This window comes from Myxocyprinus asiaticus, chromosome 26, assembly GCF_019703515.2.
Source record: "Myxocyprinus asiaticus isolate MX2 ecotype Aquarium Trade chromosome 26, UBuf_Myxa_2, whole genome shotgun sequence".
In the NCBI taxonomy this organism is placed as follows: Eukaryota; Metazoa; Chordata; class Actinopteri; order Cypriniformes; family Catostomidae; genus Myxocyprinus; species Myxocyprinus asiaticus.
The window spans coordinates 6,457,697-6,478,925 of record NC_059369.1 but is presented as its reverse complement, the minus strand read 5'-3'; the positions used below and the strand labels follow the sequence as shown (position 1 = coordinate 6,478,925).

General features: G+C 37.5%; 1 protein-coding gene across 1 annotated transcript in view; it reads right to left on the bottom strand.

The window, feature by feature from the left end:
* Positions 1–21,229, bottom strand: part of LOC127417022 (spondin-1-like) — a 313,995-nt gene that overhangs the window by 15,727 nt on the left and 277,039 nt on the right. Inside the window, exons 8-11 of the mRNA XM_051656706.1 lie at positions 12,532–12,733; positions 5,180–5,320; positions 4,688–4,763; positions 2,272–2,454 (exon numbers count right to left, since the gene is read on the bottom strand). Coding sequence (XP_051512666.1) covers positions 2,272–2,454; positions 4,688–4,763; positions 5,180–5,320; positions 12,532–12,733 — 602 coding nt within the window. The remainder of the gene's footprint in view (positions 1–2,271; positions 2,455–4,687; positions 4,764–5,179; positions 5,321–12,531; positions 12,734–21,229) is intronic.

The window sequence follows — 21,229 nt, the reverse complement described above, 5'->3', positions numbered from 1 at the left end:
AGATTGGTGTGGACCTGGCTAAGCTTGTAGACCATCTTGGTCAAGGGCCCTTCCGGAAAAATCATGTCACATCAACTTAGGGTGGTCATGATGTTTTGTTTTTGTATTGTGGGAAATTATATCTGGTTTCTATCTGGCCCAAACTGGTCATTAGCTGGTATAAGCTGGTCTAGGTTGGTGAGTTACTTGAAAAAAATGTAAAGTCACACCAACTTAGGGTGGCCGAGCTGGTATTTGAAACATGGTAGTGGGTTTGCTGCTGGTCCAAGATGATCTACCAGCTCAGCCTGGTCCCCAGCTACTGGTAGTCCTGTTGGACAACCAACTAATCCAGCTTGGACCAGCTAATGACCAGCTAATGACCAGCTTGAACCAGCTAGAAACCAGCTACCATGTTTTAAAACACAGTTACCACTATAAACTGGTTTTAGTTGGATTTTCCAGCAGGGGCATCTTATTCTTACAATAATTGTAGACTTTTTAACCTCAAACATGTAGCCATGAATAATCTTCACTCTACACTGTGGAAGATACATTCAGGATTTGTCAGCCCAAGTTATCAGCAAGCTTTATCAAGAGCACCATCAATTTATGCAGATGTTAATATACAGTATAATCATAAATTACTAATATCACTTGATCAGTTAGAGTTAGATCAGTTAAACATCTCATTAAACACTAACAAACAACCTACTGACGTGTCTTTCCACTAAAGTGTGTGTGACGAGGAGGGCGGGGCACGACCGACCCCCAATTGGTCTAATCAGCCGAGGAGAGGGATAAAGCCGAGCTGGATGCGGCAGTTCGAGAGAGAGAGAGCCACATGCAGCTGCCATGTGTGTTTGTTTATGTCTGTTTAAGTTTTCATGAAACATTATTTTGACTGTTCAGCCGGTTTCCACCACCTCCTTGCCCATTCTACCCGTTACATTGGTGCCGAAATCCGGGAGGGAGGAGGGATGCGCTGTCGTGGAGTCCTCGCCACTGCCGTCTGCCCAAAGGAGCAGCCGCGGCCATCCGCTGGGGGACGGAGGAGTCTCTGCCGGCCGCCTGGATATGGAGGAATGGCCACCATCCGCGAGGGGAGGAGGGGCTCGCTGCCAGCTGCCTGGAGCGGTGGAGCCACTGCCAGGGGTGGAGGGGCTCGCTCCTGGCCGCCAGAACACGGAGGGGCGTTCCATCCACCAGGGGTCAGAGGACTCGCTCTGGTCCACCCGGGGAGGAGTGGCTGTCATCCGCCAGAGGGTGGAGGAGTGGTCGAGGACCAGGCGACGGTGTGTCTGGGAACCGGTGAGCATTTTTTTTTCTCTCTCTCTCCTTTCTCTCTATCACTGTTGTTCCACCTCACTCTTTCCCTCTCCATTTTTCCCTCCCCTCATCTCCCTTCCAGGTCTCCAAAGGCAGGGAAAGCCTGCCGGCAGGAGCGGCCAGAAGGGCAACATCATGCCGGGGCTTCCCCAGCCTGAGGCAAAGGAGGGAGGATTGTGACAAGGAGGAGGGTGATCGGGCTAATCAGCCGAGGAGAGGGATAAAGCCGAGCCAGATGTGGCAGTTCGAGAGAGAGAGAGCCACACGCAGCTGCTGTGTGTGTTTATTTTTATGTCTTTTAAGTTTTCATTAAACATTATTTTGACTGTACAGCCGGTTCCCACCTCCTCCTTTCCCATTTTACCCGTCACAATATTTCTTGCATTGCCATATACTCAGTCTCTCCAGATCCTCATAAACTCTTTCATACTGGGCCTCAACATTTTATTTTACTAGCTTTCCTACAAATGAGCTGTGCTTTTTTCACCGATCCCACACCACCAGTAAAACAATGCAGAATGTGCTTTGACCTTTTAATGTCTGTGAGTGGAAATCAATTCCGCTGCCCGGGGAGAAGTGAGCTGTAGCCTCACCCAGAAATGATGCACAGATACTGTCATCTGATAAAAATATCTAGTTATCATCGCTTCAGGACATTTTAACAAATGTTCCTGGCCAAGACAGGATGGCCCAATCTGTCTGATCGATACAACTCTTGCTGTGTACAAAATGGATGAATAAAGGTTAGCCCACCATGAAATGATATGTTATGACAGGTTAACTGTGTGTCCTTGTAGGAACTTCTGGCCAGTTTTGAACCCAAACACACTAAAGCTAGGGCTGCCTGCTAAATTAAAGCAGAAATGTGTCATCGCAGTTTGTGAGAAGGGTGCATATCTCTGTGTTCATGTCCATTTGGGGGACATAATCTCTGATTTTGCATAAGTTTGTATGAGTTCTGACCCTCATCACTGCATCCAGGTCCCATGCACGGCTCAAAGTCCTGTGTGTGTGGACATGGAATGCTCAGATCCAGCTGCGCCTTCAACATCCTCTGCCTCATCCGCTTCCCCTTCTCACACGTGGACGAACTGCACGCTGACCAAGGAGACCAGTTTGAGTAGATGCAGGTCTCTGGAGTGTCATCTGACAAATCACACAGAGCAAACACATACAGCAGGAGTGGAACATTTGGTAAGATCATCTTAGTCTGTAGGTATCATGGGAGGTCATTCTACAAAACAGGTGCCATTAATCTGCTTATGTGAAGAAAAAAACTTACTTTAAGAATGAATAGATGATGCCAACTTTTACTAATTGTAATCTAGATATTTTCTAAACACATCAAACAAAATCCAGCAAATGTATTTTACTTTAATATTTTTTTTTCTTTCTGTCAAGATGTTTGTTGGCCCGTCCCCACCCCTGTGTTTTCAACTTGTCCTTGCTATTACTATATGTTTTGATGAAACAAAATATATGGAAATAAAAGCTGCTGTATTGTCTTAACTCTTCTTTTTATTAGATTTTAGTTGATAATATATTACTTCTGCGTTATTAAGTAATGTTCCCAGGTTATGCATCAACATCTCATCATTTCTCATCTGCATGCCATCCTAGATGTGTATGTCCTTTCTTCTGCTGAACACAAAATCCTTTTTTATTATAAATTCTCATCCCTGCCCAGTAGGTGGCGATATGCACGAAGAATGTGAATCATCAAAAACATAAGAAAAAGAATGTGAAACTGAAAGTAGAGATTTATAGTAAAAAATGACTTAAATGTTGATTTTTCTCAAAAATCTGATCAGTGGTGCCTTTAACTTTGTATTACAGACTAATACATCCACATCTTATTTATGACAATATTGTTTGGGCAAGCACTTATGCTTCCAATTTGCAGATATTGCTCAATACGCAAATACATTTATACGGCTAGCTACTTTTTTAAGTAGCTTTGCACCATCTGCTCTTGACCATACACAATATTAATTAACTTCAGTCATGCACTTTTATATATAAATATTATTACAGCCCAAATAAGTTTCCTATATCTTTCAATGGAATTTATTTATTTATATTTTTTTTTTTGGTTAAATGCCCAAATCCATTCATATAATACCAGAAACTCCAGTGCCCTTCATCCTCCCATGTATCTTACTACACACTGTCAATTTTCCATTAAATACAAAAGTTCATTACTTTGGAAAACATACATTATTCCCACAAAGCTAAAACCTCATCCTCCCTAAATAACTTTAAACAAAGATTGAGGATCACCCTAACAGAGTCACTCTGTAAATGCATACACTCTAACACTCAAACGTACGGAATTCCTGCTTAAGTTGTTATTTACTTTAAATCGTCTCTTTTCTATTTTACTTTAGATCTAACATGGTGAAATTTTATTGTATTATTCTTGTTGTATATATTTTTGTATTTATATATATATATATTTCCTTTTTCATAAAAAAAGTCAAACACATCTGGGATGGCATGAGGGTGAGTAAATGATAAGAAACTTTATTTTTGGGTGAACTATCCCTTTAAGGTGTATGTGTATTAAGCTGTAGGTGACATTAACATAAAAGATAGTTACAAATAATTACAAATATTAAAATTTGGATGTCTGAATTGTTTGTCACTAACAGTGTAAGTTTAAAACAAATACAGCTTAAGAAGTAATTTTTTTTATATCTAACTTGGAATCATATGTTAAATTAGATATATAGGATTTCCAGGCATAGAAAATATTGTATCTCAGGCATTAAACTTGCGATTTAGGACAAAAGGACAATTCATCAAGACGTCGCAACTGATAAAAAAACAAAAAAAAAAAAAAATGTCATTGTGAATGGGTTGAACTTTTGACCTAGTCGCAGGATTCGGATCTTTCTTCCACCTCACATGCCATAATGCACAGAATCTATCTTTATATATGGAAAAAAAATCACCTGAGTCGTGCAGATTACATTTATGCTTTATGTCCTTTATGGAGCTTTAAAAATCATCAAAAACTGGATATTTTAAAAAAACATTGTTAACGTCTCTTCTAAGAAGCAGTTTCATGAGCACAAGGTGTGTACTGTCAATTTAAACTGTAAAACCATCAACAATCTTACCTTTCACAAGGCATAATTATATACCAACATATGATGGCACAATGCAACTTAGCAATACTGTATTTGTCTGGTTGTACAAATGTACTTCAGTCACATTACTGTAGCAAACTTAAAATGGAAAACATTTTATAGAATGACCCAGCTCATGCCAGTGTAAAGAAAGTGGGACTGGAGGATTTGGAATACTGCATAGTTAAAATGCTCATCTTCTCTTTCTCCCAAGGTCTCCTTTGATGAAAGTATAAAGAGATGCAAACCTTCTTCTTTCTCATCTTGGGCAATGTCAGCCACAATGTCATCCACATTATCAGGCACAATGTTACACTGCTCACCCTGCCGAAACCACAAGACAACAACACCAAACTTTCAAACATAGTTTAAATGATGTCTCTCATTTAGTCATATTATCCTGCACAGTGATGAGATTGGATACACTATCACTATCTGATTAAATACAGCAAAAGGCCGACATGGATTATACTTTTCCCCAACCTCCTCCTCATTTCCATTCATTCTCATTAAAACTAACTTCCAGCCAATAAAGAATGCATGCCTTTTATTTCTTCTAGGGCACTGTGGTGACATGCTGGCTTCATAAATATTTATAATCTGTTGCTTATTTAGTTATTTTACTTTATTGACTTTATGACATGGATAATGCAAAATTGTTTCGCACTGTAATAAAAGCCAAGAACTAAGAGTATCTTATTTTGAAAGTTAATTATTTAAAAAGACACAGAGGAACAAACCTTGCGAGCGATTCTTTCCACGACAACTCTGGCGACAGGAGTGATCGCGCCTCCCTCTGGGTCATAGAAGGGGCTTTGTGGATTATCTAAACTTGTGAGGGGTCGTATTTTCTCCTGAGGAGCTGTTGGCTTGTTGGGAGACTGTGGCAAATAAAATAAATAATTATGTTTACCTGATGTCAAGTTTTCCAATCCATTTATTTTTTATTTATATTTTTTTATAAATGGGTGGTTGACTATGGAGGGCCAAATTACTCAAAATGAAAGAATTAAATAAATATTTCAATTTATGAAAACTAAAATAAAAAGACACAAAGCTCGTGTTTAAAGGGGTCATGAAATGGAGAATCAGATTTTCCTTGATCTTTAGACATATAAGAGGTAACTGTACTATAAAAACATTCTGTAAACTCAAAATTTCCTCCCCAGTCTAAAAAGAGCATTTATTTCCCACCTGTTTGAAACATCTCGTTTTAAAAACTGTGTGTTTGTGATGTCACGAGACATTGCTCAGTTGTATGTACATGCCCCACAATATGTGTGATTGCACCCTTGGACCCGCCTCCCCAATGAGACGGGTTGAGAGTACAAGTCAGATTTCCAAAGGCTACGTCTGGACCAGTTACACTTAGGGCGTTTTCACACCTGGCTCGTTTGGAGCGTTTGTTTCAGAACCTGGCACATTTTCTCCCTTGGTTCAGTTCGTTTAGGCATATATGAACATGGCAATCGCACTCGGATCTGCACCAAAACAATCGGTCCAAGACCGCCTGAATGAGGTGGTCTCGGACCAATTGCAAACGAACTCTGGAGCAGTTCGCTTGTGGTGAGAATGCAAACTGACCCAACGGACCAACGAACCAAACAATATCCCTATAAAACCATGAACATAACTGAGGGAGCTTTGGAGAAGATGTTTAAAATGTTTAAAATAGGAGCTGTTTTATAATTCCTGAGGTAATTTTAGTACGATCGTTTCTCTCTTTTGTATAGTGGCAGAACATGGGTAGGATGGCGTTAGCAACATTATGACAAATAAAAAACATTTTTACATGGCTTTACTCCGCTGTTTGTGTGTGTGTGCGTATGTACGTGCGAGAGAGGGGGAGAGATCTGTGAGAACATTTACATTTATTCATTTGGCAGATGCTTTTATCCAAAGCAACTTACAAAAGATGAAAACAAGCGAATCATCTTAAGGAGACAGTGGTATGAAAAGTGCCGTATTACAAAGTTTCACTAGTATCAGAATAGAATTCAAAACAGAATAATGTGCAAAAGGAATTATTTTATTTATTTTTATTTTTTTAATGACTGGTTAAGTGCTCATGGAAAAGATCATTTTTTGAAGACAGAGAGTGAGTCAGCTTCACGGATGGAGTTGGGAAGGTCATTCCACCAACGTGGTATGAGGAAGCTGAAAGTCCGGGAAAGTGTTTTGGTGCCTCTTTGTGTTGGTACAACAAGGCGACTTTCCTTAGCCGACCGCAGGCTTCTAGTGGGCGCGTAGTTCTGCAGAAATGAGTTTAGGTATGCTGGAGCAGACCCAGTGACTGTTCTGTATGCCAGCATCAGAGCCTTGAATTCTTCTATTAACAGGCATGTTTCAATGGAGAAATAATGCAAAAGCAACTAATGACGGATAAAAATAATCATGACGGAAACTTTACAACTCATATCCATACGAGTGACGAATAATTTGTTTTTGGAGCACAACCTCTAACTGGTTATGCTTGAAAATTCTCAAAAATTTGTCATGGTTGACAATTTTTTTTTGCAGGCATATAATTTTAACTGGTATATCAATGGATGAGCTTAATCCTGGAACAGCGAACAAACATAGTGGCCAATAAGGGGACAGCTTGCTTACATGATACTTTTACTGACAGCAAGTTTTGATCTTCTGAAAGTGAACCGAACCAAGAAGAAAATGCAACATTGTAACAATTTAGTCCCCGTTTCGGAACAAAGCAAACGGTCTACAGTTCTGAAAACGCCCTTAAAAACTTTTTTAGGTTCAGTACTACTTAAAGCAGTTAGCCAATTTTTTTGTCATTTTTATGAAATGACAAACAGAAAATGTCCCTATTCCCTACAAGATATTAATTAAATAGGTGCAATGAAATATCATACATGTCTCTCTAAACAGTGAAAAAAAAAAAGGAAAAAAAAAAAAATGGCCGAGGGCTGCAGTCAGTTTGTCGGATGTTAATACACAGTTAGGTTTTAAGAACACTATTTTGGTACTGTTGCATTTTTGCTATGTGAAGTTCTAGAACTCTTAAAATCGCTTACAGCACCTTTAAATACCATCTGAAAAATGCAGACAAAATAAAAATAAAAAGTAAACTTTTATTACATTTTTTTGGTTTATAACAAAGTAATTAATTACTGTAATCGAATTACCTTTTAGTGAAAAAGTAGTTTAACACATTATTTTAAATTGTTTTAATCAGATTGCAATTACTGACTTTCAATGAAGTGAATTACTTTTAAGAACATTACTAGGGTTGCACGTCTTTCTAATAAAACATTGTAAAAGCAATTTAATTCATATGTAGTCAATGTCTATTTGCATTTCTTTGACAGCAAAAGATACTAACAAGTCACTGTAAGGGAGAAATGAGTGGTGCTGAGTGTGACCTGCCTGCAACAATGAAAAAGGATCAAATATTGACATTATTTTGAATATGTTGAAATGCAGACGAGCAAAAACCTTTCTGCGGAAACTGTTTTACAAAGTAATTGAAAAGTCAAGTAATTAGTAATGTGATTACTTTTCCAAAGAAGCAATCAGTAAAATAGTCTGAATGCAATTTTACATTAGTAATTTGTAGTGGATTTTTGAGTAATTTACCCAACAAATCTAAAAAAAAAATAAAAAAAAACTTGTTTACACCAATGCACATACAGGATAATGCAAGTCTATGGGGCAATTGTACCAGAGGCTTTTAAAACAGAAACGTAAAGCTTGTAATTTTGTAAAAGCACTTTCATGAATTTTTCGGTAACATTATTGATTTGAATGTGAATTTAATTATGTTATTATTATACAGTACTTTTGGAACAGTGTGGGAGTTTCATATTTTAAACATTTATACTTTGCACTTCCCTCTTTGACTTCCATTGTATTGTGCATTACTGTAAACAAATTTTTTGTTTGTTTTTTTACAAACTGAGGCATGATTATTTATTTATTTATTTATTTATTTTTCTGTGATAAAGGCATGTCATATGATGCTGTTGAAAGAGCTTAAGTTGTATTTAACCTAGAATATTCCTTTAAAGATGAAGTGTGTAATTTCTGTGTTTCTAGCAACACCAATCACTCCCTCCGCCTGCAAACAAACACTTTATGCCACACCAAATTCATGCTGTTGGTTAAGACATTGTTGCTGTGATGGGCTGGACAAGATGCTCAAATAAACAGGACATGTTTTGATAGCAACAAAGACCAACTCTGTCTAACACGAATTTTCACGTTAAAAAAAAAAAAAAAAACACCTAACGCCGGGTTCACACATCCTCCGTGAGCGAGGCGTGAGCGAGACGTGATTGCAGAAAATAAAGTTATCTATGGGGTCCTATGACAATTTTTTTCTTTAATAAGGTCATAATAGGCTGAGGTTATTGCTGCTTCAAGGACAACAGCGGGCACACGTGCAGTTCATCTTTATCAGCACACTTGGTGATTGGTTAATGTTGTGTCTACACTGCAGTTTACTAATTCTTTCCTTCAAGTTATTTTATTGAGTTTACTTGCATGCAGACATATAAATTATTGTGTACTATAGTTTCAGTTTGAATAATTTTGACTTGCTTTTGTGTCTTTTCTATAATCTCCTGATTATTTAGTGTTGTACTGCACCCAGAACCGCTGAGCTCAGTGTGAGCAGAGTGGCAAAAATAGGCTCAACGCCGAAACTATCTGCTCACTGCCATGTCTAGGATGCTTCTGGGACGCGTCACCTCGTGACTCATGCTTGCAGTGGGAACGGTGTCATCTGTTAATATGGTCACAGAAATGAAAACACGCTGCTCACGCCCCGTTCACGGAGGATGTGTGAACTTGGCATAAGAATGGCTTACTTTAGTTGTCTTTGCATATTAAGCTTGTAAACGAGAAAGTTTTTTTTTTTTAACATTGAATAAATTGAACACTTTTACCCACATTACAACACTTAAAAGAAAACATGTATTTCACAAAAACTCAGGGGTCTTCACTTGATGGTGATTTGATCACCATGATCCTCTGAAATGAAGGCAACATTCTCACACAGTCCAACACACCAGTAGAGGGCAGAATTAAGCTACAGTCATGACTGTGTGGTATAAAGTGGACCATTTCAACTAGCAAATGGCTTCTTCTTTTTTTATTAAATCATAATTTGTCCCTGTTTTTATTTTGTTCCGTTATTAACACAGGGGAAAACGCATTTACTGCAGATTGCTTTGTACATGTTTGTGAAAGAATGCATTAATTTGTTGTATTGTGTATTACTGTGTATGTGCGTGTGTGTGCATGCTGGTCAACTACAGACTCGAAGAATGAATGTATGCCAAGCACACAGCACATGAACATACAGAAGTTATTTCCAGTCATTTTTGGTATATATACATTATATATATATATATATATATATATATATATATATATCAGTTGTGCTCAAAAGTTTGCATACCCTTGCAGAATTGGTAATAAATGTACCATTTTTAAAGAAAACATGACTGAGCAGGCAAAACACATTTCTTTTATTTCTTATGGGATTCATATTCAACTGTAGGTTATAACAGAATGGCACAATCATAAAACAAAACATGGCAACAAAGAAATGACCCCTGTTCAAAAGTCTGCATACCCTTAGTTCTTAATACTGTGTATTGCCCCCTTTAGCATCAATGACAGCGTGCAGTCTTACGTAATAGTTGTCTATGAGGCCCCAAATTCTTGCAGGTGGTATAGCTGCCTATTCGTCTTGGCAAAATGCCTCAAGGTCATGCAAAGTCTCTGGTCATCTTGCATGAACCGCACGTTTAAGATCTCCCCAGAATGGCTTGATGATATTAAGGTCAGGAGATTGTGATGGCCACTCCAGAACCTTCACCTTTTTCTGATGTAACCACTGGAGGGTCAACTTGGCCTTGTGCTTAGGGTCATTGTCATGCTGGAAAGTCCAAGAGCGTCCCATGAGCAGCTTTCGTGCAGAAGAATGCAAATTGTCTGCCAGTATTTTCTGATAACATGTTGCATTCATCTTGCCATCAATTTTCACAAGATTCCTGTGCCTTTAGAGCTCACACACCCCCAAAATATCAGTGAGCCACCACCATGCTTCACAGTGGGGATGGTATTCTTTTCACTATAGGCCTTGTTGACCCCTCTCCAAACATTGCGCTTATGGTTGTGACCATAAAGCTCTATTTTGGTCTCATCACTCCAAATTACAGTGTGCCAGAAGTTGTGAGGCGTGTCAAGGTGTTGTCGGGCATACTGCAACCGGGCTTTTTTGTGGCATTGGCAACTCGACCATGCAGCTCATTTTTGTTCAAGTATCGTCGTATTGTGCTCCTTGAAACAACCACACCATATTTTTCCAGAGCAGCCTGTATTTCTCCTGAGGTTACCTGTGGGTTTTTCTTTGCATCCTGAACAATTCTTCTGGCAGTTGTGGCTGAAATCTTTCTTGGTCCACCTGACCTTGGCTTGGTATCAAAAGATCCCCGAATTTTCCACTTCTTAATAAGTGATTGAACAATACTGACTGGCATTTTCAAGGCTTTGGATATCTTTTTATATCCTTTTCCATCTTTTATAAAGTTCCATTACCTTGTTATGCAGGTCTTTTGACAGTTCTTTTCTGCTCCCCATGGCTCAGTATCTAGCCTGCTCAGTGCATCCACATGAGAGCTAACAAACTCATTGACTATTTATACACAGACACTAATTGCAATTTTAAAAGCCACAGGTGTGTGAAATTAACCTATAATTGCCATTTAAACCTGTGTGTGTCACATTGTGTGTCTGTAACAAGGCCAAACATTCAAGGGTATGTAAACTTTTGTTCAGGGCCATTTGGGTGATTTCTGTTATCAATATGATTTAAAAAGGAGCCAAACAACTATGTGATGATAAATGGCTTCATATGACCACTACCCTTAAACAAAAGACAGTGTTTTTTGCATGATCATTCATATTTTCAAAATCAATGCCAAAATGTCACAATTTCTTCCAGAGTATGCAAATTTTTGAGCACAACTGTATATATATATATATATAGAGAGAGAGAAAACATGTTCAACTGGAATAGTATGGTCCAAAAACCTGTGACAACATTGACAATGAGGAATATTTCTCATGTAAACTAGGGAATAAGCTGGTTGCTCTTTACCAGGCTAATGCAACTAACAGGGACTGGAGCTTTCAAGCTTCAAAGTGAATGCAAAAATACTAGAAAAGTATTAAAAAAGTGGCCCATTCAACGTTGTCCATATTATATTCCAAGTCTTCCGAAGTTATACAATAGCTTTGTGTGAGGAACATATTTTAAGTAATTACTCGTTGATAATCTTCCCCTCAAATGAATTGTTAACTCGAGAACAACTGAACTGAGTTGCACTCGACAACCAGATCAGTCTGATTCTTGAATGAATCATTCAGGTTTTGTGAACAAGATCAACTGATTTATTGAATCATTGCATTAAAATATTTTTTTTCATTCCTTGCTATGTCAATAACATTAAACCTCTTACACGTCCAGTGCCCAAATGTCATGACGTAAGAACCACTTATAATGTTATCGACGTAGTGGCCACATTGGATTCCAGCGCTGTTTATGTACTTTATCAATGATTTGATTTTGTTTGATTTAAGGCTGAATAAGAACAGAAATTATCTGTTCGTCACACAAAGTGATCATATGCCTTCAGAAGACCTGGAATATGATGCTTGAACCACATGGACTACTTTAAGACACGTTTGGGTGCTTTATTAAACGTTGTACAAAGTGAGTCGCTGTGTACTCCCATTGTATTGAATGTAGCCAAAGAGCCATTTGTTAAATTATTTTTGTGTTCCATGTAAAAAAAGTAAAAAAAATATAGGTTTGGGTTGACATGAGGGTGAGTAAATAAGGACATTGTAAACTATTCCTTTAAAGCAAAGAAAAACTATTAAAGACATACTAAATCCTTTGAAAAACTTTTCTTTTTTTTTCAATGAACATTTTCAATAAAATTATTATGCTAATAAACTATTTTGTAATTCAAAATGTATTAAAATAAAAACATAATGAAAATATAAACATTTTCACTATTAGTATCAGACCCCACTATATCTCCTGTGGAGAGCTGACCTCGTAAGTGACCCCGCTGTCTGTCCCCACGTCCCACGGGATGAGATCCTGGACCACCTTCTGGACCCACCCACACTCTCTGTTGCAGAGGTCTTCTGACGACAGACCCACGTTCCAGTCTGGAGAGGGTCCCATCATGGCCAGAAAGGACATCAGGTGACGTGTGCGGTCCACTGAGAACTCGGCTGAGGGTGCAGCTCGACTGCAGGACAGAGAGACACCAGAGAATTCACATCAGGACAGACATAGAGATGGAGAGGAGCAGATCGACAGGCTAGTGAATCTCAAAAACATGTCCAGGTCATATTTTAAAAAGCCAAAATTGCAAATATATATATATATATATATATATATATATATATATATATATATATATATATATATATTTGCTTACGTACCAAAAGTGTAAACGGTCATTAGAGACCCTAGGTATGTTATAGTGTTGCTTCCATAGTTTCCATAAGTCATGTTTATGATTATTTCATTTTTATATGGGTTTACTATCACAAGATATATATTTATTTGTTTATTACAAGACAAATGTGTGCCATATTCATACAAATGACTACTATATCACGTTGATTTTTTGTGTGACAATGGTGAATTATCAGTATCTCATATTCGTGTATACATACAAAATATACAGTACATGCTATTTCTTACTCATGGTGGCGCTGTTGTTTCAGTGATTGAATTGACTTACATTTGACATTGCTTTTTGATGAAGAAACAACATGGATGTAAACTATAGCAAGTGTAACACATTTACAGTATATCACTATTGTCATTTGGGTGTACTGATGAAATTATGTTGTGTGTTTATTTAGACTCAATAAGTGCCTGTAAACATATGTGTAACTTATGTGTAGCTCAATATGTATTTGACAGACAGCTGTGTCTCATGAAATTTCAGTGTGGAAGTAATGAATCCTGTTCTGTACTTGTTGCATCATCTCTTTGATATATGAAAAATAAAACATGAAATATATCAGAATATATTCTAATCTATTATTTTCTAATTGTCTTGAAAATGATTTGAAAATTTGACACTATCTGGGCATTCTGTAGATCCATTTGTGATAGTTATACGTGCTAGGTCTCCAAAGACCTAGAACATTTGGTGAAATGCCCGTGCATTTAAGGGTTAAGCCCCAAATTCTCATTAAACCTTGTGCTGTGTTGAAATTTGTTACCAAATGTGGTGCTCCTGGTAAACAAATGACCGGCTTATTAACAATAGCTGTGTTGGGCCTCATGTATTCAGTTAGAAGACAAAGGCAGGCCTAACAGTCGTAAAACCTAATTCAGCCCCCACACATTCCATGTCGTAAATTTTACTGATAAAAATCACGCCAAAATCAAACAAAGGGAGTCCAAAACAGACTACAAATCCAGGAAGCCTTGCTCACTAAAGGGTCGAGCTCTCAACTCCTATTGGATGAGGCACACAACAGAACGTCCCTCAAACATGACATCATCAGGACTTCAAATAATTCTGAAATGCTTAAAGATTTTACTTCCAGCGACTTAGTTCACCAAATACGGACGTAGCTTCTTGCTGCTCTCCGGTGCAACCTTGTCGCATAAGGAAGTAATGTCCGACTTGAAACTGTAGCCATACAATCTCCATCTCGCTGGACGAGTTGAGATTACTCTGTGTTCAACCGAACACTCTAACGGATCCGAAGGAGACCGCCGAGCAATTCGCATCTTCATCCGTTTGCCTACAGAAGTGAAGAGATTAAAGATTTCTCTTCCATCTTCAATCAAGTTGACATTTCTGAGTTCTTCGCCAGCCCGCCGAGAATCAACAGCTGTACCGCCTGCCGATAGCACGAGGAAATGCCCTCCCGTCATCACACGAGCCTCAAGGAACTGGGTCAAAGTTAAAGGACGGAGGAAAACACATTCCACCTGTTTCCTCATGCGATTCAAGTAAGAGGTTACGTCTGGGCAGAGATAGAATATTATAGTGTGTTATTCTTGTGTTTCAAGGTTTTTGCTTGTACAGTTTACGACCGCCATGTCCGCTCATTATTAATACTCAGGGTATTAATTATCACAAATTTGTTTTGCTGTATTGTGGTCCAACCAAATTGGATTGTTGTGCATTTTCGCCATTGCGGGTGAGACAGAAACTGAGTTCATCCATTAGAGTCAAATAACGCAGGACTTTTACGAGCCCCGCTCGTAAAACCACGTCTCTGAGTGATGAGCACCGCTGCTTTCTCTCCAGCTATCGCGAAATCAGCTTTCAGGCTGTCACTTAATAATCTCTCTCTCTCTCACTAACCACACTGACACACACACACACACACACACACACAACTGTCACACAGACACCTCATGTGTTATAGGATTATTTTAGTTTCCATATCTATTCATATCACTGTTTAGTTTGTAGTTGTAAGTCGGAAGTTTATTGACTGCATTGTATTAATTATTAATTGATATTACTGCATAAATAAACTTTGTTTATATTACAAAGGGAAGTGTTTTGGTTTGTTTTGCATACACCTGTGTCATGCTGACGGGATGTCAGTGCTTGAATTCAAACCTTCATTCATTGTTTTTTTTCCCGAAAATCGATATTCTTCGGATGTCGATTTTCCTTAGAAAACAGTCTAATATTGAGACTGTTTTACTATTTGGTTATTAGTCCCTAATTCTAGGGTGGTGCCCCGTCAATGTTAATCCTTATTAATATTCTATTGATTTTTGATAATTGATAATTATCTTTGATTGAATTTGAATGATCAATAAGCTAGTGTTAATTTTAATTAATGTTTCATCTATGTTAACAATTAATGATTATCTTTGATAATTGTTTTTTTAAAGGATTTAAAAAAGCTAACATTGATTCTCATCAATGTTCTATTGATTTTAATAATTAATAATTATCTTTGATAATTAGTAATTATTGCTAATAACCAAACTTGCTCCTAAACGTAGCACACTACATTTACTGGAGTCCCATATGAGGTTTTAATGAGTTAGATCCAATTAATTAATTTAAATATTAATTAATAACTACAGAAATAATTATTAATTATTTCTGATGGTAACACTGATCTAAACAACCAGTAAAGCCCTACACTTGTAATGCTATATTATCACCAAATATTGGATTAGATTTGTTTGTCAACTTGTTTTCTTTCAGTTAGCACAGGTTTTGTATTTCTTTTTGGAGCTTATTGATCGTAGGCTTCATTAACCTGAGCTTATGCACCTCTGTTATTGAGTGAAAAAAAGCATTATTTGTGGATAGTTTTGGCAGTATTAAATAAATTATGAAAAAATTCTGTACTATATATCACACTAGTGTGCTTTAATATTTAACCAGGAAGATTGTTTTGAAATGCTTTTATTTTATACAAAATGGCACAAAGTCACACTTGTGGTGTTCCCGGTCAAAAATGACCGACCTATAAAAATTGCTTATAAATCTCTCATTATGCTATATTATCACCAAATATTGGATTAGATCTTTTTGCCAACTTGTTTTCTTTCAGTTTGCATAGGTTTTGTATTTCTCTTTGGAACTTATTGATTGTAGGCCTCACTGACCTGAGCTAATGCACCTCTGTTTTTGAGTGAAAAAAAACAAAACAAAACATTATTTGTGGATAATTTTGGCGATATTAAATCTGTACTATTTATCACACTAGTGTGCTTTAATGTTTTATCAGGAAGTTTGTTTTGAAATGCTTTTATATTTTACAAAATTGCACAAAGTCACAATTGTGGTGTTCTCAGACAAGAATAACTGGCCATTGAAAATGAATGGGGGAGATCAAAATAAGAGAAAAATTTAGTGTACAGAAGCATGTTCATCATGTTCATGTTCACATATGTGTGCTTGCAAACATAAAGGCCTCAGACCTGTGCATGTGCACATACACACACAAACATGCACACCCACACAAACACACACATGCTCACGTACATGCACAAATTATTTTGAGTATTACATGTTTTATTTTTCAGAGATTAAATTTATCCTATCCTAAACTGCATCCAGTATCCAACATTACCACACACACACACATACACAAACACACATGCATGCACACACACCAGAACTGTCTTTGCCCCACAGTGACCCCTCTCCAGCAGACTCTTTCTTTGATTATCTTTTTTCATCAAGCATTGTGTTTCAAATGCATTGCACTCATTTGCAAGGTACATGTAAAAAGCTATTGTCAGTCATGTGCACGAGGACACAAATCCACCAGGTGTTCGTTGATATCGTTTGTTGTTGATTAAAAAATATAACATAAATATGAACAGTGTTGGTATTTTTGTTCCATTAAATGTTTTTTATATGACCGTTTTAATGTGTAAATAGGCTTAGGCCAGTTTTCTTTGTCACAATGGTCAGATTTGACAGGGAACACCACAAGTCAAGTCATTTTTATTTGTATAGCGCTTATTACAACACACATCATTTCAAAGCAGCTTTACAGAAAATCATGCATTAACAGAAAATGAAGTATTAGAGTCATCATTGTGTAGTTTGATTAAATATGATTGTAAATTGTGTATTAAAAATAAATTTAATTACTAAATAATAATTGTATTTAGAACCCAAGTAAGCAAGCCGAAGGCAACTGTGGCAAGGAACACAAAACTCCATAAATGTTGGTTAACTGAGAACAATAACCTTGAGAGTAACCAGGCTCACCATGGGGGCCAGTTCCCCTCTGGCTAAACAGCATGAATATAATGCCAATATTAGTTATTTGTGTGCAGTGCAAGTCATGGTTTAAAATGAGTAAACTAAGTAAGTGTTAAGGGCCAGCGTTTAAACAAAGATTTTGTATGAACTGTAAGATTAATGACTAATGTCTTTGAAGTCCATCCTGGATTAACTGCAGAAGTTCAAATAGATGAACTGTCCTTTGTTAGTTGGCTGATGAAGGCTTTTGTTGGCAATTAATTGATAGTCTATGTATTCCATTTTAAGAGTGTAGTCCATCATTAGACCAAGGTGATATAGGCAGAGATCAACAGCAGTTCAACCGGCAGGTCATTTTGGTGAGGTCTATCCTAAGTCCAAGGTTCAGGCAGTGGCATATGAAGTATCCCATGTCTTATGGTTGGAGTTGGCATCAGTTCATCCTCTGAAGTCCATCTTAATAGACTGAAGTGATGTCTGGCTGGCACCGGCTGCATTTATTCATCATCACTCAACGACATGTAGGTAGACAAGCAGGAACAGAGCTTGATCTGGCCGGCTCTGGTAACGGCTTATTTTTAGAGGTTTTTGGTCCAATAATTAGTACCTCTGTTTTGTCAGAATTGAGTAGAAGGAAATTTCTGGCCATCCAATCTTTGATTTCATTGATACACTCTACTAATTTGAAGAATTGTGAAATTTGTGGGAGTTTCAAAGAAATATAAAGTTGGGTATCATCGGCATAACAGTAGAAACTTTTTCCATGATTTCTGATAATATCTCCCATGGGAAGCATATACAGTGGTGGCCAAAAATATTGGCACCATGGGTAAATATGAGCAAAGAAAGCTGTGAAAAAAATCTGCATTGTTTATCTTTTTGAACTTTCATTCAACAATTTCACAAAAATCTAACCTTTAATTGAAGTAAAACAATTGACAGGGGAAATATCTCATTATTAAATAAATATTTTTCTCCAAAACACACTGGCCACACTTATTGGCACCCCTAGAAATTACTATGAGTAAAATATATCTGAAGTATATTCCCATTTATATTTGAAGTTTTTTAGTGAACCTGGGTGACTAGGAACATGAAATTGAACAGCCATGCCTTCTTGTTTCACAGGGGTATAAATATGAGGTAACACACAGGCCAAATTCCTTTAATCATCAATCACAGTGGATTAGACTAAAGAATATAGTTCTGCTGTGTGGCAAAATGTTGTTGAGCTTCATAAAATGAGAAGTGGCTATAAGAAAATAGTCAAAGCATTGAAAATGCCAATTTCCACCATCAGGGCAATAACGAACAAGTTCCAATCAGCTGGAGATCTTAAGAATCAGCCCAGAAAAGGATGTGTGTCTATATTGTGTCTATATTGTCTCCACGCACAGTGAGGAGGATTGTTCAAGTGGCCAAAGAAACTCCAAGGATCACAGCTGGAGAATTGCAGAAATTAGTTGGGTCTTGGGGTCAGAAAAAAAAGAACAATTTAGACATCACCTACATCACCACAAGTTGTTTGGGAGGGTTTCAAGAAAAAAAAGCCTCAGCTCTCATCCAACAACAAACTCAAGCATCTTCAGTTTGCCAGACACTACTGGAACTTCAAATGTGACTGGGTTCTATGGTAAGATGAAACAAAAAAAGAGCTTTTTGGCAGCAAACACCAGAGATGGTTTTGGCACACACAAAGATGAAGTACCCAATGCCCATGGTTAAATGTGGTGCTGGATCTTTAATGTTGTGGGACTATTTTTCTGCCAGAGGTCCTGGACATCTTGTTCAGATACATGGCATCACAGACTCTATCAAATACCAACAGATAAAAAAAATCTAAACCTGGCTCCCTCTGCCAGAAATCTTACAATGGGCCCTGGTTGGATCTTCCAGCAGGACAATGATCCAAAACAAACATCAAAATCAACACAAAAATGGTTCACTGACCACAAAATCAAGGTTCAGCTTTGGCCATCCCAGTCCCCTGACCTGAACCCCATAGAAAATTTGTGGGGTGAACTGAAGAGGAGAGTCCACAAACACTGACCATTTGAAGGATCTGCAGAGATTCTGTATGGAGGAATGGTCTCAGATCCCTTGCTAGGTGTTCTCCAACCTCATTAGGCATTATAAGAGAAGACTCAGAGCTGTTATCTTGGCAAAGGGAGGTTGCAAAAAGTATTTAATAAAAGGGTGATAATAATTATGGCCAATGCATTTTGGAGAAAAATATGTATTTAATAATGAGATAGTTCCCCTGTTTCAATTGTTTTACTTCAATTAAAGGTTAGACTTTTTTGAATGAAAGATCAAAAGGATAAACAATGCAGATTTTTTTTTTTCACAGGCTTCTTTGCTCATATTTACCAACAGTGCCGATATTTTTGGCCACCACTGTATAAAGGGAAAAGCAGAGGCCCTAAAACTGATCCCTGTGGCACTCCATACTTAACTTTTGTTTGATTTGACAGTTCCTCGTTCACACAGACAAAGTGGTAGCAGTCTGCTAAATAGGACCTAAACCATGCTAATGCAAGTCCACAAATGCCAACATAATTCTCAAGTCAATTCAAGAGAATGTCGTGATCTATGGTGTCAAAGGCAGCACTAAGATCTAAAAGCACTAGAAAAGAAATGCAGCCGCGATCAGCTGATAAGAGCAAGTCATTTGTAACTCTGATAAGTGCAGTCTCTGTACTGTGATGGGGCCTAAATCCTGACTGAAATTGTTCATATATACTATTTCTCTGCCCTACCTTTTCTAGTATTTTCGACATAAATGGGAGATTTGAAATCCGTCTATAATTAGCCAATTCTCCAGGATCAAGCTGTGGCTTCTTAATAAGCGGTTTGATAACTGCCATTTTAAAGTTTCATGGGACATGTCCTAAGGATAGTGAGGAGTTAATAATATTAACAAGAGGTTCTGAGATTACAGGGACTAACTCTTTTAAGAGCTTAGTTGGTATTGGATCTAACATACATATTGTGGCTTTTGATGTTTCGATAAGTTTTGTTAGGTCTTCATGACCTATGACAGCGAAGGACTGAAGTTGCTTATGAGGAAAATTTTGAGACACTGTTTTCTGAGGTACTGTGACAGACGATTGCATAACTCCAATTTTATTTCTGATGATTTCAATTTTATCAGTAAAGAAATTCATGAAGTCATTACTATTGTGTTGCGACGGTTCAGTCAAGACTTTATTCGTAACCAATTTAGCCACAGTACTGAATAAACACCTAAGATTGTTGTGGTTATTTTTTATGAGTTCGCTAAAATGTGCTGACCTGGCAGCTTTTTGTGCCTGTCTGTAGCTACAGACACTATCCTTCCATGCAACACGAAATACCTCTAATTTTGTATTCCACTTGAGCTCCATTTTCTGAGCTGCTCTCTTGAGAGCATGAATTTGATCATTGTACCATGGTGTGGGGCTTTTTTCTTTTAATTTGATTTCATCGAAGGGGGGCAACACTATAAAGAGTGCATGAGAGGACTGTATTTATATCTTCTAAACTTTTTGGCTTACTGAGTATATGTGACAAATCTGGAAGATTATAAGTGAAGCTATCTTAAGCTATCTTTAGTGGTCAAAAGAACAGTTCTACCTGAATGATAGCATGGTGTAGAATGAGAGACATTAGCTAATCGCAGTATACAAGAGACAAGGTAATCTGAGATGTCATCACTCTTTGGCAGAATTTCTATGGTATCAACATCAACTCCATATGACAGAATTAAATCTAGCATATGATTATGGCAATGAGTTTGTCCTGTCACATTTTGTCTGACTCCAGGAGAGTTTAGAATATCAATAAATGCTGATCCCAATGTTTCATTTTCATCATCTATGTAAATGTTGAAGTCACCAACAATTAAAGCTCTATCCACAGTAACTACTAGATCTGATAGAAAATTTGCTAATTCACCAAGGAAATCAGAATATGGCCCGGGAGATCTATATACTGTAGCAAGGGCAAAAGAGGTTTATTATTTATATCTGACATTGTCAC